General features: G+C 36.3%; 2 protein-coding genes and 1 long non-coding RNA gene across 6 annotated transcripts; 1 reads left to right on the top strand and 2 right to left on the bottom strand.

The window, feature by feature from the left end:
* The first annotated feature begins 497 nt into the window (after positions 1–497).
* On the top strand, positions 498–2,466 carry LOC114542666. The gene is made up of 5 exons (XM_028562162.1): positions 498–515; positions 606–653; positions 724–783; positions 1,088–1,147; positions 1,380–2,466. The coding sequence occupies exons 2-5, from the start codon at positions 629–631 to the stop codon at positions 2,429–2,431; spliced, it is 1,197 nt and encodes a 398-aa protein (XP_028417963.1). The 5' UTR covers positions 498–515; positions 606–628; the 3' UTR covers positions 2,432–2,466.
* Positions 2,467–2,840: 374 nt separating this feature from the next.
* On the bottom strand, positions 2,841–9,138 carry LOC114542669 (coiled-coil domain-containing protein 57-like). 4 transcript variants are annotated; one of them, XM_028562166.1, is made up of 7 exons: positions 8,808–9,138; positions 8,325–8,503; positions 6,604–6,762; positions 5,594–5,687; positions 5,027–5,179; positions 3,820–4,361; positions 2,841–3,268 (listed from the first exon to the last, which is right to left on the bottom strand). In XM_028562166.1, exons 3-7 carry the CDS (start codon positions 6,727–6,729, stop codon positions 3,236–3,238), a joined length of 948 nt encoding a protein of 315 aa, XP_028417967.1. In that variant the 5' UTR covers positions 6,730–6,762; positions 8,325–8,503; positions 8,808–9,138; the 3' UTR covers positions 2,841–3,235. The 4 variants fall into 4 exon arrangements, with proteins under 4 accessions (XP_028417967.1, XP_028417966.1, XP_028417965.1 ...); XM_028562165.1 differs by having other exon boundaries at positions 7,728–8,503; XM_028562164.1 differs by having other exon boundaries at positions 2,911–3,268; positions 6,604–6,802.
* Positions 9,139–9,146: 8 nt separating this feature from the next.
* Positions 9,147–17,219, bottom strand: LOC114542670. Its single transcript, XR_003689718.1, has 6 exons — positions 17,032–17,219; positions 13,391–13,530; positions 12,703–12,861; positions 12,110–12,276; positions 11,769–11,904; positions 9,147–9,361 (listed from the first exon to the last, which is right to left on the bottom strand). It is a non-coding gene; the product is annotated as an uncharacterized LOC114542670 (long non-coding RNA).
* Between the last annotated feature and the right edge of the window lie 259 nt (positions 17,220–17,478).

Below are 17,478 nucleotides of genomic sequence, written 5' to 3' on the forward strand. Positions count from 1 at the left end.
AATACCTTTAACTCTTGCATGGGCTCTTACTATACACAAAAGTCAGGGGATGACGTTAAAAAAAGCTTGGGTTGATATTGGTCCGAAAGAGTCTGCACTTGGAATATCGTATGTAGCTATAAGTAGGGTTCGTAATATATCCTCATTAGTTATTGAACCTACCAGCTTTAAAAGACTTAGTGCTATTAAGGATTCACAAACACTAAAATTTAGGGTAATGGAAGAAAAGCGCCTGAATGAAATTGCTAAGAAAACGATAAGTGCGCATGTGTGATAAAATAAGATTATAATTGTCTTCTTTATGGCGTGAATAGGGCCATAACGTTCCAGTTTTTAAATTGGATTGTGACAATGGGTTTTGAAGTTCACAAACTATCATAGTTATTACTAACTAATTTGTCACATCTTCAAGTCTTGCTTTCAGTGATGCCTGCTTTTTTCTCTCTGTTTTATGATCAACCTAACGCGTACACGTTATTTCTATTTTAGAATTATGGAATGCTCTCAAAATAAAGGTAAGCATATACATGATGTTTACTAGAATACTCAATAAGCTACAGTGTAATTGTTCAGTGAAAGGTTACTATATTCTGCATATTTTTCAGGGGATCATGAGGGTGACAATCTTATGAACGATTTTAACTTGGACGAAAGTAAGATCAACATTTTGCATATCACTTTAAGCATAATGACATTTTCTTAAGTACTTGTAAACCTCTTTAGAATACCTTCTTGAAACTGATAAAGAAATGAAGGATGTCATATCTTTGGCCGAAAATCAAGGTATGACCAATATTTTCGCGCAACATTTGTAGCACCGTTAAAAGGCTTAAAGCCCGTATTCTAAACTGAGTTCACTTATACTTATTGACTGGAGTTCAGTTTAATCTGAGCGTTTCTTGAGTTTCAGTGTATCATTACTCTTTTTGGATAGCGGCAAAGCTTTACATGCATGCTGTTCAAATTGAATTAGTTAAGTTTGTGCGTACACCATGTATTTAATATTCATTTATGTACTCAAGTAAATCTAGATACCGTTAATATGTATTAAACTGTAAAAATTCATGCGAATCTTCATCGTTTTTAGATAAAACAAAAAACGAATCCAACAAATCCAACCAGAAGCCAGTTGTTCACCTTGATGGAGGTACTAAGTGCATTCTTGTAACAGAAATAAGTTAAGATAATTGTTACGCTACCTATAAAAGCTATAAGAAATATGTGAAAGACTAATGAATTTTCACAACAACCTCACAATTTGAATTCAATGACCAAAATTGCGATATGCACTGCAACCGTGGTTTGCTCAAAACAAAAATTTTCACTGTCACTCGCATTGTATTATTTAGTGCTAAACGTTACTTGTGTTTTCATTTCAGATACTCCAATTTTGGCTTATATACACAACTTAAGCCCGTTAAAAAGCAGTCAGCGTAATAATTTATACTTTGATTTAACGCTACAAACAAGCCAAGGATCTTACCGAACAGTATGTTTCTCGCCTGAGAAGCACTCAAAATGCAAATCAAAGTCCGAGTCGTCTTCGCCACTAAAGTTATCAAAATATCAAGTGAAAAGAAACACTTTCACGAATGAAGACGAAATATTCATTAATAAAAGAACAAAGTTGGATGAACCACGTGAAGATGAAATTAACTTCGACATACAGTTTCCGTCGAAATCGAGTGAAAGTGCAACTGGTCTTGCTGCTGTGAATGTTAAAGACGTCCAAGCCACCACCAACCTCACGTTAGTTACTCTCACTGGTAGAGTAACTTTTCAGGGTTTTGAAGAAACCATTCTCAAGAACGGAAAGACCCTGCGGAAGCAAGAAGCGGTTTTTACCGATAATACTGCGTCAATTAGACTCGTCTTGTGGGAGCAAGATATTAATAAAGTTGAGTCTGGTTCTTTTTACAAACTCTCGAACACTGTCGTTAGGGAGTATGAAAATGAAAAGTATTTAACTCTGAACAAGAAATCCAAAATCGAGAGCACAGTCGCAAAAATTGAAAGACAAGACGACGTCACTGGGCACAGATCCTTAAAGTCGGTTGAATGTCCGGCGGAAGGTGTTGTATCCCTCAAGAGGTTTTTGTCCTGCAAAAAATGCCACGTGAAGGTTGCTGCGTTAGCGAATAAACCAATTATTAAATGCAGCGAATGCGGTTTAACACAATTAAAGAAGAAATGCAAGGAAAGATTCCTCGCGAATGTGCTATTTCAGGATGGCACATCCACGACCACCCTGTTGCTGTTTGACGACAAGCTACAGCAACTATTCAACATATACAAAGAACAAAACACTTGCGATTCCGAGTTTGAGGGAATTGACGACGATTTCCTCATGGAAATTCTGTTAACTGTTGAGGCGAAAGTACTTTTTAACAACAAAAGAAATGTTGTCTCCATAGAGAAGCTTTCTACTTAGAACATATATACAGCATGCTTATATAAACTATGCTCTTTGACGGTCAACATTAGATTGTGCATGACTTTGTAGCCGAAAAACACTCAGCCATTCTTACCACTGTAAATTGCATGTACTGTTCGTTATCTTGTTCTGTTATCTTCGTTCTGACATTTTAAAACCACAGAAACGTCTTTAGTGTAATATTTTTTTCTATGAAAGAATGTTCTCCAATGTCTTACTATTTAACCATATATAATATATTTACGAGAAACACTAAATATAACTGTATTGTTGTTTTTCAAGATTATGCGGCAAACTGTAAACGTACCTTTACCCCTTAGTTTGGTATTAGGCAGATTTAGACAGACCTTACGGTCGTCAAATGTCAACTTAAAAATGACGTTCTATCTCCATGCAAGGATACGTCTTTGGCGTCTATATAAATCTGCTTAACATAATGATAAGTACAATTTTTTGTCTTATTTCTGTGACAACTGTGTTTTGCCATTGAAGGCAGCATTACTACCCTTTGGGTAACCTAGTCTTATAATTTACGCCTAGTCTTCCTAAAATAGTGTGAGGTCCAAGCTGTTTGGGACAGAATTTCCACTCCTTTGGCCGCCTAAGCCATACATGCTCAAGCCATACAAAATCTAGTTTCCTGCTGACCCAGCAAGTCCGACGAAGCGAGGAGTCCTCGGAAGGATCGCGAAAGTTTATGATCCTCTCGGGTTGATTTCGCCCATTATTCTGCAAGGAAAGTTCCTCTACCGCGAGTATTGTGACGCCAAGGTCCCCTGGGATGCCAAACTGCTTCGTGAGTTAGAAGCTAGATGGACGGCGTGGGAGAAAAGCCTACAGAGAACGTGACCGCACCAATTAAGGAGTCTAGCTAAGTTCCAGTAGCCAATTGAAGATACAGGTCATTAGATCAAGATCATTAGATCTGGTCGCACACGAAAGACAGTATAGAACTTAGTGCTTTAGATTTTAACATATATTTCGAACAGTTGCATTAAAATTAGAATTCAATCAAGTTAACATTTATTGGGACGGTGAACACTGAACGAGGCACAACTTTTTTTATTCTAATACTTTTTATATTATAATAGGGGGGGGGTGTTGGAAATCATGCGGAAATAGAATGATTATTATAATGCATGCAAACGTCATGGGTATAAATTAATACTGCATGGGAATCAATAGTAAGTAAGAAAATTGAATAATTAAGGACAGATTGGAAGTGAGGGTTAAACATAGCCTCTAAAGGCATTCCCAACACAGCCTCCTACTGCCATGAATGATCGGTCTTGCTAAAAACAAATATTATAGGTAAATAAAAATATCTACAATCCCTCGCGAACATCTTCGTCTTATATATTATAATTTCTTATCTTCGCTTTTACCTGGGAGAGTGTCCATTTCCCAGCTGCCTTGACAGACAGCGCAGCCTTGGAACACTCTGGCTTGAGATGCACGTGACTAGGCTGACCTTTGACTGTGAAACTCTCCGTAGTTGAGGAACTTTCCCGAAGCTGAGACTTGCTGACTTCGTCCCCGCGATGGGTTAATCCAGGACTGTCCTCGCCTAGTAGTTTCCAGACATCTTGTAACGACGCGCGGTCGTCTGATGAGAACGAAGGTTGCCATGGCGAGACGATTTCGTCACGAACAGTAGACGATTCCGGTAGGCCTGCTTTTTCTGCGAGTTCCGTGTTTGAAGAGTGTTTTTGAAGTTTTTGGGCCGACGCGGAATTCTTTTTCCGAGGAGATAGCGAATGCTGATCATTATTCCTCGCTAGTTTTCTCTGTGCATACTGCAGTTCTTTGCTTGTTAGTTCATATTGCAACTGTTCCAAACCCCGTAGTTGGGATCGGGATGTTTGCGCCACATTCTGCGGATCTTTGGACGATTGACGTGCCTCAATTGAAGGCGATTTTTTCCCTCCTAATATATAACGATAGAATAACATTCTAAAATCAAAACGGTGGCAGCGGTACACTAAATATAATCGATTTTACCACGAGATTACTTATTTCAGCATCTCTCATTATACCAAAGCCGCCACGCTGCAGAGAAACAAGAAATTTTCGTGTTCTCAATAATTGTAGTTTTTCTCAACTTCTATTATATAGGTTTAAACTTTTGTTCTTAACAATTTATCAAAAATGGTTTAAAGACGCTCTGCAAAACAATTTTATTTCATATTTCAATGCAAGGACGAATTAAACGAATGTTTAGTCCACCCGTTTTCGGTACATTTTCAAGTACAAGTTTAACTTATATCTTATCAATTAATATAACTTGCATGTTTTCTTTCAAAAGTTCCAATTGAAGTTTTTCGCCATATGCTTATAACCGACCGGCGTTTGCCCAGACGTTATTCCGCGGTGTTCTGGAGCCCGGTCACGTGTCACTACCCTACATGCGGTAGTGACGTAATCATCGCGGGATTTCTTTGCACATGCAGTTAGTCTTTTGCGAACAACAGAAGCTACGCATCATGATTATAGGAAAAATGTATTCAATTCATTCTTACAGTAATTTATTTCGACTAACGTATATATATTAATGCCATCTTAATAGATATTCCAAAATATCCCTTCAAATACCTTTATATTTCAACAATTCAGCTCTCAGCTTATTTCCCATTTTAATCAACTGTTCGCGTTCTTTTGTTACTCCATTTTTCCTTTGAGCAGCTTGACGTAGTTTGGTGTGTAATCCTTTAGATGACGATACTACTCCCTTCATACCAGGGACTTCTGAAAAAAAAGGAAAACGTTTAAAATTCAAATCCTGACTAAATCATTCAGAATTTTATGAAGTGAATTTAGGGTTTGTTATGTGTTGATGAGAAATGTTGATGAGAGGTTTTCCAGCCGCAATCAATTTACTGTTTTGGAAAAGGTCGTAACTTACAAATTGTGAACGGGTTTGAATGAAATATAACTCCATAGACAGGCGTCATAGCTATATCACGCTATTTTAAGTGGATCAGAACAACAAGGGATATGCATTCTATATATGGTCTAACAACTGACAGTGGTTGGGTTACATCACAATCTATACGTTTGAATTAATTCAGTAGATTTAGAATGTTCTACGGCAGTCGTGATTTTTAAGATTCTAAACACAAATAAAGATAGTATTTCAAAAGCGTCAGACAGTACACTCACCTTTCTCTCGAAGGTCTTGTATAAACTGACTTTCTGGATTGTACGTATTCAAAGGTTTTCCGTGACTGGCAAGATCCAATTTTAATGCTGACAACTGCAGAAAATCATCTCCTGCCTGTCACACAATTCTTGACTAGATGTTGCTAATATTTCTACCTCGGGTAGTTTATCTGCGACAAACATTAACCCATACTTTCATAAACGATCTCTGCAGAAACTCAAATTTCTTTCTATAAACACCGAATACAAAAATTTCGGACATTACGCTCTCAAAACAGATAAATATCAAACGATTATCAGTAATTCTTCCGTATCCACACTATCGCCTGTAGGCTGTGTTACACTCACACTCATTGAGTGTGACATACAAATTTTGTCATCAACGATCACAGAGAAAGTTATTTCTTAATCGATACAAAGATGTAACGAAAAACACTGAAAATTAAGCTCTTATTCGAGTGGAAATACCGCCATGGAAATGTTATGACTCCCATTCAACAAGTTCGAGTGCGCGTTTAAAATACAATAGTTCCTCGCTAACTCGAACTCCCTAAGGAAAAGGAAAATTGTTCGAGTTACCGGGGGTTCGAGTTAACCGGAGTTGGTGTCATATTATGTTTATTATACACTGATTAACTTTTTATTATTTCGATAGTTTCCGGTCCAGCATATGGCTGTCACAAGTGATATCTTAGGTTCAGCATTATAGCTGCTCGCTTTGTTGCTCAGTGAATCACCCAGGATGTTACTGACATTCCTGCCCTCCGGCTGATAACTAATCAAATCCTCTCTTAACTGCTTGCGGTTTTAAAAGCACATATAAATTTCGTTCGATCTTGCATTAACCAACAACACGGTAATGTACAATTGAAAGTGGGTTCACCGTTAAGCTTCAGACTGTGATACATTTACACGTTTAATTTGTTTTAATGTTATATACCTAAAGAATGTCTTTATTATATCCATTTTGCATCTGCGATCTAGTTATTTAACAATATCATTGAACTAACCTGGTTTCCTAATGATACAGCATCAATATTTCTCTCCAAACCCGTTTTGTAAAATTCGTCAGCCTGGCGTCTTTTTTGGGTTACCTGCAGCTTGAGACCAGAGTTCTGCTGCTTCAAAGCATTCATTTCTTCGTTGGCCTGACGATTCCCTGTTGTCAACTGATAGTGAAGTTGATATGTTTAGTTGCTTCTGACGAACCTGAAAAAAGAAAGTGCGTTGATCATCAATGCTCGACACAGGTTTCTAAAATCCAGGAATGTAGCACTCGAAAACCAGCCCCATTTACACTATAGACTAAATTTATCGGCACGACATATGTTAATAAATACACACAATAAAAATGCGAGAACATACATCACAAACATTCTCAGCGATGACGGATAAAAATACAAGTGCATTAAAACAGAAGTCTATAGCCATTTAGAGAAGAAGACTCACCTCTTCTGAAGAATGATGAAGTAAACATTGAAGATGAACGATAATTGCTTTACATTTTCCCAATTGAGGTAAGTTTAATTTCTCGGCGTAAACAGGGCGCCTATAAGATAGGGCGGCGAAACGCACGGATGGCGTGTTGAAACATGTGTGATGTGCGGACCCCCCATAAAGATTCGAAAAACTGTTTTCAAAATGGCGGCGGGTTACTTAGAAGACGAAGAACTTGAGATGATTATTAGTTTGGATGACACTGATCTGGAAACAGATGACACAAATTCGTCATTTCCAGTTGGAAATACTGTTAATTTCAATGTAAATAAGATAATTGCTGTTCTTGAAAGGGTTTCTTCGTGTTTTTTATACTCGTCCAAGTCCGCTGGTTACCAAGACAAGTTTGTAAACATGGTTCCGTTTTATGGTTGTCGTTTTCCAGAGAAAATTGTGAAAAAGGTTCAAAACATTATGCGACTATTTGCACGTGGAATCGATGTTAATGAACAAGAGAGTTATTTTCTAAATTTCCCAGCTTTAGGCCGACCGCCCCGTCCCAGTCCTAAAATCGCATCACACATGTTTCAACACGCCATCCGTGCGTTTCGCCGCCCTATCTTATAGACGCCCTGGCGTAAACTACCTAAAGACGTGCAAGAATATATATTGTGAAATAGGCAATTATATTATATACCTTATCTGAAATTCTAGTCGGTTAATACAGAATGCCTTTCGTGCGATTCCCACAATTTAAGTTACCATGGTCAATAGTACAATGCGATTGGAATATCAGCTCTTACAAAAATCTTAATCCTTGATACTCCAGTTGTGTCTTGCAAAAAAATACAGGCATTTTTTTCAAATTTTCACTCGGGTAAATTCTCAGGGCTAATCAACATGCTATAGTGTTTTTTTAATGACCCACAAAATTACGTAACTTGAAAGTCAAATATTTGACTTAACGGAAATATTTGCAGTAAAGATAGTGAACAGTTATGTAACTCGGTGTAATAAATCAGCATATCGAGGCAATGTATGTAGGGGTTGTTTTTTATACTACCCGCGTGCGGAGCGAAAATCCGCAGAAATTATTCAGGACATTGTAGGTTAAAATTTGACATTAGACACAGAAAACTAATTCAACGTTCAACTATAACTATTCAGATAACACAATGAAAACTGCTGGGTATGCGGGGGATGAGGTAATGTTTCAATTTAATGATGCTATGTTTAAGCTTTGTAACTTCTTGAACTGCTGTTGTATGGTTGAACTTTGTTATCTACCACTTACCGATTGTGCTGTTCAGCTGTGCCACCAGACCTCTTACATGAACATTATCCTTACTTCAATCTAAAACGTAAGTTGGCTCAGTATTTTCAGTTTTAGCATTTGTATTAGCCATGGATTGGGTCAGTTCGCGGTTTCTCGCCTTCACTTCTCAAATTTCTTTTTCAGACTTGTCACATATTCTGAAATGTTTAGTAAAGAAATACCAGATTAATTCCATTCACACTGATCTTTGTTACGATCACTATAACGATTAGTCATTCTAAAAAATGTCTTTCAAAATACAGAAGCTATATATGTACAGTAGAACGGGGATTGCCTAATAAGCCCCGGGGGTCAAACCCAGGCTACAGTAGAGTAACCTATATTAAACATAAGGTTTTAAGAAAAAATTAAATTCATCCATGCATAGAAAACAATCTGGCTTTATATTTTCGAAATTGTTTTGTTATGAAATATTTTCCCGCTTTATTATCATTTAATTACCTTCCGTAATGGGTACGCCATCTCTTGCATTAGTAATCGATCCAGTGGTACGTTGCGTCAACTGTTTCGTCAAATCCTCCATGTCCTCTCTCATTTGATGAATAACAGACGCAAATTTTCGTTCTGAACTGGAAGTTCTTTATTATTCATATTCGCTGCTGGTGTGCCAACATCTTCGACTGGTGAAACATGCATGACTGATAAAATCTAGAGAAATGATAAAATCTTGCGAAGCAATGGGAGAGGTATCGATGTTTAAGAATTAAAAAACGAGTCGCGTGCCTTTATGGTGTAATAATGCACGATGGGGGAATGTTGGGAGAATACGAGAGAAGCTTGTAAAACACGAGGCGTAGCCGAGTGTTTTACAAGCTTCTCGAGTGTTTTACAAGCTTCCCGAGTGTTTTACAAGCTTCTCAAATCCTCCATGTCCTCTCTCATTTGATGAATAACAGACGCAAATTTTCGTTCTGAACTGGAAGTTCTTTATTATTCATATTCGCTGCTGGTGTGCCAACATCTTCGACTGGTGAAACATGCATGACTGATAAAATCTAGAGAAATGATAAAATCTTGCGAAGCAATGGGAGAGGTATCGATGTTTAAGAATTAAAAAACGAGTCGCGTGCCTTTATGGTGTAATAATGCACGATGGGGGAATGTTGGGAGAATACGAGAGAAGCTTGTAAAACACGAGGCGTAGCCGAGTGTTTTACAAGCTTCTCGAGTATTTTTCAACATTTCCCCGAGTGCATTATTACACCATAAAGGCACGCGACAAGCTTTTTTAATTCTTTTATAATATAAGAAGAATTATAGGGCAACAACAAAATTTATTTATTTGATCAATAATGAAATTCTTCTTACATGTTATTAAAGATGTTGCTTAGCAACAAAAACTTCAAAAGCCAGAAGCGTGCATTATGGCCCAGTGAACTCTAATAAGACTGGAACGATAACTCAACAATAAAGACTAGTCATTGGATGAAGCCGATTTGAATATAATTTGCTGATTAAGGCGGCAGCCGAGCGAGCAAATCAAGCCTTCAAAAGAACTGGGGAGAGTGAAAATTCCGTAAAAATCGTATTTTTTGGCAAAAAAATTGCGAGAAAAGTGCAATTTTTATTTGACCACTTCAACTTTAAACAACGAATTTACCCTTTTTGGATAGACCTAAGTAATCCGCATCATCTTACTGTAAAAACCGGCGAGGTACCAGCTTTGTACTTAAAATAAAAGAATTTGAACGGGCCGAAAAAAAACTTCGCCTTCAACTCGCAAAAAAAATAGGTTTGCACCTTTCACGTTCATAAAACTTGTTTTTTAGTAAAATCTAAGTGTCAATGCTTGTTTTAAGCTTTTATTCATGATCAGATGAGAAGGATTTGTGTATAAAAACCGGCGTTGTTTTGGTGGTGTAATTTCAACTCTTGGCCTTCATGGCGGCCATCAGTGCTGGCTTCAAAGATGGCGGCCAAGTTATCGTTCCAGTCTTTTTAGAGTTCACTGTTATGGCCTCACAATGCACGCGCGGTAGCCAATCAAATTGCTCGTTATATCATACTTATATTATAAAAAGGTTTCAGATTCGCGAGCGCAGGGTAGGTCCTCAATTACATCAGTACAAACTGAAAATAATTTTGGAATGTGTCAAGTGTTTCGGCAATGAAGAAAAATCGCGTTATTACTCCGGCGTCAGCGACGGAGTTGAAAATTCGCCTCGGTTTTGTTTTGTTTTTGTTTCTTTTTTTTTTTTTTTTCGTCGTGGCAAGTCTGAAATGGTGCGAAATATACTAGTGTTTAAAATGTGTATGTGATTGCATTTATCTATGTCCCAGTCTTGTCTCCCAAGAGTTGTGGTGCACAGCTTTGGCTAATTTTCCGATGCGCGATTCGATTTCGCTCGCATGATACAGCAATTCCTCCAAGAGGAACAAATAAACCGTTCTTTTCATGCTTTTCGATTAAGTTTAGATTGAATTGGGGTAAGAATATATTTAATACATGTAGATTCTGGTCCTATTTTAGTAATATCGCTGCTATTTCGCCGTTTAACAAGATGATGTGGTCGTGTATGGGCGCTTTGACTCGTCATAGTTTGCACAGGATTGAAGATTTAATTAATATAACTATACAAGCGCGAATTCCAAAGGCAAAGTGTTAAGTGTAAGACAAAGCGAATGTATCATGCCGTTTATTTACATTTTTGAACAATTGAACTTCTATACTTTTTAAAGTACGATGTGCTTCTGAATTTTGCGATCGAACAACATTTAGGTTCGCAAGGCATTTAAATGAATATGATTTATATGAACTGTATTGTTTATGTTCAGAAGCTTTATATTGAAGACTGGCACGTGCACGGCACGCCGGAGTTAACGCCAGAACAGGCGTCTTGTTTCAGTGAAAATTACATGCGCGTTAAACTTCGAGTAATATAATCAGTAAGGTTTCGAAAATACTAAGATATTTTCGTTTGATATTTCCGTCCGCATCTAAAGTTTATACATCTTGCGACAGTTACCTCGTTAAGCACATCAATTGGCTTTTAAGTATAGCCACTACGAGAGGAGCATGATTCGACTTGCAATCTATTTTCAACAACTTTATTACGGCGAATAACGGAGACTGAATTTGGAATCGATGAGTTTCCTGTTACCACTGCATACAATCATTAGTTGAATTACGAATTTACATAAAGAGACTCTATATACATAGTTGTGGTATAGAAGAACAATCTCAAAAGATGTCTCATTTGGCACCAATGTTTTAAATCATTTTTAAAATTTCTCGAGGATTTTACACCCCGTCACACCTTGTACAAAATTTTGTTCAATTTACATCATTTCCTCTATTTGTGTTAATCTGCCCAGCTGGAAGAGCTAGGGCCCCATATACGCCGTATAAAAACCGAACGCTAAGCGTTTACAATCTACCTACAATCAAGGTGTAAAACTCACCTGATATTTGGGAAGGCACGGTTAGTCCATGAAGCTTGAGGATAGAAACTGATTCATCTCTTTGTGTCTTCAAAATATGGATAACACTATCCTTGTGAAGCAGTTCACGTTTCTGTTGTTACACCAACGATAACGCCTGATGTGAAAAAATACAGAAGAGTTCTATCAACCTTAATGTTGACGTTGAAGTCCCTGATGATCAGTTTAGTAACATTATATCACTTCATATGGACCTTGTAGGGCTGAAACTTTAACGGGATTCCAAATTGAAAAAGGGTAGGGTAGAGGCAATGGAAAGGGGTGTAAAATTTTATTTTTTACATATTCATATATATATTCACCTCTTCTTTGCCTTGTGTTAAATTCTTAACTAGTTCTCCTTGTTTATCATATGTACCCAGTTCTTTCTTCCTATTCATATCTGCGCTGCCAATCTAACTCTAGCTCAGCCCTAGAACGTTCCAACGACGACTCTCTTTCCAAAGATAAAGACAACTCTTTCTGCCTCCTAAAGAAAAAAGTTGGATCAAGACCTGAATTTACATCTTTAATAGAAATCTTCAATACGATACACGACTAGTAATATCAACACAAAATAGGATTCGTAAATTGCGGGTATGTTTTTTTTAAGATTTTCGATCAAACTTTTTCACTTTTTCTTTACCTTAAAAAATCGTTTGTTATCAATCCTTATTTATACTGTAGTACAATATTAATGAACACATATTTGCACTTCAGCTCAGCGAAGGAGGTGTTTTAGACGGATGGATTGAATGGCTTCAAATAATGGCCAGGTTTATCTGACCAGATATGTTTAAGCCCCATGAAAAATCACCTCATACGGTGAGCCTGCAATTATTGAGGAACGTTTTACGATAGGTCGGAATTTAAAGACAATCGAGAAAACAAAGTTATATTCAACGTTTATTCGAACCTCTCAAAATTATTTTTTCTCCGCGCGAGTTCAGATCTCATATTGGCATCCTGTTGATGCAACGTTTCCAGTTCAACATCCTTTGCTACAGTTAATCTGGAATATTCCTGGTTCTGTTAGTCCATCTTGCTCTTTAAGTTTGCGATTGATTGATTTAGCCTGTGTAATAAAAAAAAATCACTTGTCACCTGTAAAAAGTCGTTCCTCTCGAATTGTTAAAAAGTTGTCGAATTTCAACATCAACTTGTTCAAAAGCACTATTCTTGAACGGATGAATTCATGAAAGTCATAATAAGGCCTTCCTACAGCCCAGTATTATAGGTTAAATATGGTTTCTCGGTTCAAAAGCGGATATATTCTGAGTTTTGAAATAGACATGCCCTGTGGCAGAACTTAGGTTTGTGAAAATAAACTAGAACAGCTCACATTTGGATACTGGACATATTGAGAATTAAAAATATTTTCAAAAAAAGCTACTCGTAGACACTAGACACGAGTAATGAACCTTTGGAGGTTCACAATCAAAATAAATAATGCATTTCGACTTACGCCAGATCCACCAATGAACATATATTGGTACAGAAATCAGAAATTATGCAGAATGTGAATGATTTAGGTAAGAACCCATTTCAATATACATGGTCTTGTCCCCCGTCCCTCCCCCCCTGAGGAATTTCATAAAGCTTACGTCTGTATTGTGACATCATTTTCCTACAGTTTGTCCACAAGTCTCCATTCCCTTTGACGATGTTCCTGTTCTTTAGCTTCGAGTTGGTTTTGTAATTTGCGAATATTCTGTTGAAGTTGTCTTTCTTCCTCAGTGAAACCCTGGAATGAACAATCAGAGGTTTAAATAATGTTAAAGCATCATTGGGATGATCGATATATAGCTAATATACCAGGAGTGTATATACGGCTGTACATATTGTATTGTACAACCATAGGAAGCCCAGACAAATGAGTTGAAGTTAATAAAACTCCGTAAAACACTTGAGATATGTGTTAAAATTAATCAAAGTATGTTATATGCTACAAAACTACTGTTAGAACCATGTATGTAGCGTGCTCCAGTGGCGCTGCCATTTGACTATGCAACTAGTGACGTAACTTACTATATTATTGGGAAGGATGGAAACTCTCGCCTCATTTTTTAACATGTTGACGAATTAAAACACAAATTACTATAGTAAAACGGCACGTCGACTGCTAAATGCCTACCGTAGTTTTAAGTTGAATAATCAAACTATACTTTCATAATAAAAATAATGCTGAATGCAAAAGAAAGCGCTGGAAAAACGTACACAAACTTTGTAAATTTGCCGAAATTTACGTGAATTCATGCGGGATGTAAGTACCTACCCAAAATGGCGGCGGCAAAAGAATCTGATTGGTCGATCATTCTTTGCTTACCTTTCTCGACCAATCAGATTGGTTTATCATACTTTGTTTACCTTTCTCGACCAATCAGATTCTTCTGCCGCCGCCATTTTGGGTAGGTACTTACATCCCGCATGAATTCACGTAAATTTCGGCAAATTTACAAAGTTTGTGTACGTTTTTCCAGCGCTTTCTTTTGAATTCAGTATTATTTTTGTGATGAAAGTATAGTTTGATTATTCAACTTAAACCTAGGGTAGGCATTTAGCAGTCGACGTACCGTTTTACTATAGTGATTTGTGTTTTAATTTGTGAACATGTTGAAAATTGAGGCGAGAGTTTCCATCCTTCCTAATAATATAGTAAGTTACGTCACTAGTTGCATAGTCAAATGGCAGCGCCTCTGGAGCACGCTACATACATGGTTCTAACAGTAGTTTTGTAGCATATTACATAATTTAAATAATTTTAACACATATCTCAAGTGTTTTACGGATTTTTATTAACTTCAACTCATTTGTCTGGGCTTCCTATGGTACAACCCAATTGTTGCGTCTTTTCAATAACTAGACACTCAAAAAACTACCACAAGAATTAATGTTTGGTATCTTGTTCTACGTGAACATTTCTTTGTTGGGGTTTTGTTCATAATGAAGCGACTTGCAAATCGCTGTAACCACAATGTTAAGGCCCTGTTACACTGCGCAATTTTTCTTGCAACTTGCAGTGCAATTCTACTTTTGAAAGATGTATGTAAATTTGGGAATAACAAAACTTTTGTGTTCATACACTTCACGCACTTTTCTTCTGCAAGACTAATAATTTAAATATCTTAGCAGTGCAATTGCATTGCAAGTTGCAAGAAAAATTGCACCGTGTAACATGGCCTTTAGTACTAATTACCAGTGAATTCGAATTATGGCAGTCTGAAAGGAATGTCTAAATAGAAATCCATTCTGCAGAATTTCATAGATTTTATTTATCAACAAACCAAACTTAAATGCAATTCTCATGCAACATGCAATGATCATAGTTAACTGGTTTGAGTTATTCGAAAAACAGGTCATTTGATCTGAAGGTTATGTTCATCTAAATAATTGTTAATGAACAGGCATATTGAGGTTTTTATGGTCTTAGGCAATGGAAAAATTTTCTGAAAAATTTCACAATCTAGAGAACAAAGGTCCTGTGTTTCTTGCCATTTGCCGAGGAAAAGTATGGGGTCTACTGCATTTTTCCATTGTATTAACACCAAAGTCTTTAAACACAGACATTTAAGACAGCTTGTCAGGTTTAAAAGCTGTAAGTTAATCTGCTGAAAATGTGTCAGATTTGGTGGAAACAAGTATTAATTTCATGTCCAGAGTCAACAAATATAATCCTTGATTCTAATTAAAATCCTCTAGTATAAGTAAACAGCAAAAAGTCATTTTCATATTTCAAGAAAAAAAAACTCATTTTAATGAGTTCAAATTTTTTTGAGAGAATTATAAGAAAATTTTACTTTTTTCTTAAGAAAATTTTCTTAAAATAAGAAAAGTTGCACGCAAATAATTTCTCAGTTTAAGAAAATTTTCTTGAAATTGGTCCAAAATTTCTTATAGAATGTTTATAATGAGAAAAATTTTCTTAAGAAATTTTTCTTAATATAAGATATATTTCCAAGAAAATATTTTCTTATTATAAGATAAGTTAATTCTCAAGAAACCCTAGAAACTCTGACATGATATTTTGTTACATGTATGAATGTAATGTAAATTTACTAAAATATTCATGAGTCATAATATAGAAAACACAGCAGACATTAATACATGAGAATTATAGGTCCTACATGATAATATAGAAATATAGAGAAATGATCATATATAATATTGCACCTAGGCTTTGAAGGTTTGTATTTGTCCAGTGCTTATTTGACATGTTTTTAAATATCAATTATTGCAGTACAGATCAATTATTGCAAAAGGATTTTTGTGGTCCTTAAAATCAGATGAGACATCATCAGATAAAGTTGAGAGTAAATAATTTAAAAATTGGAGTGAAGTAAATCCTAAGTTCACACTTAAAATAAAACTTTGCAATCGTGTTAGGAATTGAGTACATCAAACAAAAAATACTAGTAAATAATAATTTAGCTACTGTGGGGAATTTTAAGCTATTCTTTAGCTATCCCCTGCTATACCGGCATCTTTAAGAAAACTACTTTAAGACTATTATCAAATATGCCCATCCTTAAACCCATTCTACACTGCTTTTCTACCTCCCTATGATAGTGTAAATTCCAATCAATTCACCATGTAAATGCATGTAATTGATTCAAACAATATATAGATAGAGGTCTTATCCAATGAAATCAAATTGTGTTAAATCCAAAAACTGTCCCTAACAAGATATGGATGGATAAATGTATCTGAAGGCAAAAAAGAGAGCTTTGTGATAATTTTAATGATATAGGCAGACTCTGATGCACAATTTATACCCTTTGGAACAGTCCCAACCCTGCTGTGGAGAAGCACTGTTACATTAACCCCTCTCGATTTAGTATCAATCTGAAAATATAACTCAACTCTTTATAATATCCTACATTTCAAACAAAGACATTAGAAACACTGCCATATGCTGCTCCTTCGTATATATATATCACAACATTGGACTATTCTATTTTGCTCCTCTGAGGTATTCTAGCCAGGCCATAATTGCTGAGGAATTCTAAGGTATTGTTTAGCTATCCCTACTATAGCCAACTATTTAACTATATAAACAGATAATAACATGGAAAATCATAGCGCAAATCATTGAACGATGAAAAAAGACCTAAATGCAATTCTTGATCTATAATAGGGTCGAATAAAGGCTAACGAAGGCTAACAAATAAAGGCTTATACGTTGTATATATATAATAACACACTCGATCAGCATGTTGGCATATGACATCATGAAACATCAACTCACCTTATTAGATACCACAAATTTGCGCCGATATAGTGTATATTTTTTCACATCCTAAACGTCCATATCTTTATCGGTAATATATAAAGTAAATAACAAGATAGAAATCCATATTCGCCATAAAAAAACAATATTTCTTTGATATGCATTTATAGCGTTATAGGTTGTTTCGCTTAGTATTCAAATATCCCTCGTGGTCTACGCTCGAAAAGCATAATGGGATAAATAGAATAATCAGGCTCTGCGTCAGGCAACCTCGTACCCAGGGTCTTTACTCGTGGGGGGGAGTAAAGACCCTGGTCGGGGCTGGTCACGTGGCTCTTGGAAAATTCGTTGCCTTAGGGTATGGCCTTAGGGGGTGAGATCAAAGTATCAAATTACATGTTTCCACATAGCTTGGAAAGTTTTTCCTTTCGCCATGCTTGATTAAAAAGACTCATTAAATTGTAA

The sequence above is a fragment of the Dendronephthya gigantea genome, unplaced genomic scaffold (assembly GCF_004324835.1).
Source record: "Dendronephthya gigantea isolate DGI-Jeju-01 unplaced genomic scaffold, DenGig_1.0 000376F, whole genome shotgun sequence".
Classification (NCBI taxonomy): domain Eukaryota; kingdom Metazoa; phylum Cnidaria; class Anthozoa; order Malacalcyonacea; family Nephtheidae; genus Dendronephthya; species Dendronephthya gigantea.

Bases quoted from the DNA above. Each gene is read 5' to 3' on its own strand.
- LOC114542669 (XM_028562166.1), bottom strand. From the start codon at position 6,729: ATGAATGCTTTGAAGCAGCAGAACTCTGGTCTCAAGCTGCAGGTAACC. The intron at 5,180-5,593 runs GTGAGTGTACTG...CTTTTTTTTCAG, and splicing joins ACAAGACCTTCGAGAGAAAG to AAGTCCCTGGTATGAAGGGA. The intron at 3,269-3,819 runs GTAAAAGCGAAG...CGTTCTCTGTAG, and splicing joins GGAAATGGACACTCTCCCAG to GCTTTTCTCCCACGCCGTCC.
- LOC114542666 (XM_028562162.1), top strand. From the start codon at position 629: ATGAACGATTTTAACTTGGACGAAA. The intron at 654-723 runs GTAAGATCAACA...AAACCTCTTTAG, and splicing joins CGATTTTAACTTGGACGAAA to AATACCTTCTTGAAACTGAT. The intron at 784-1,087 runs GTATGACCAATA...CATCGTTTTTAG, and splicing joins ATCTTTGGCCGAAAATCAAG to ATAAAACAAAAAACGAATCC.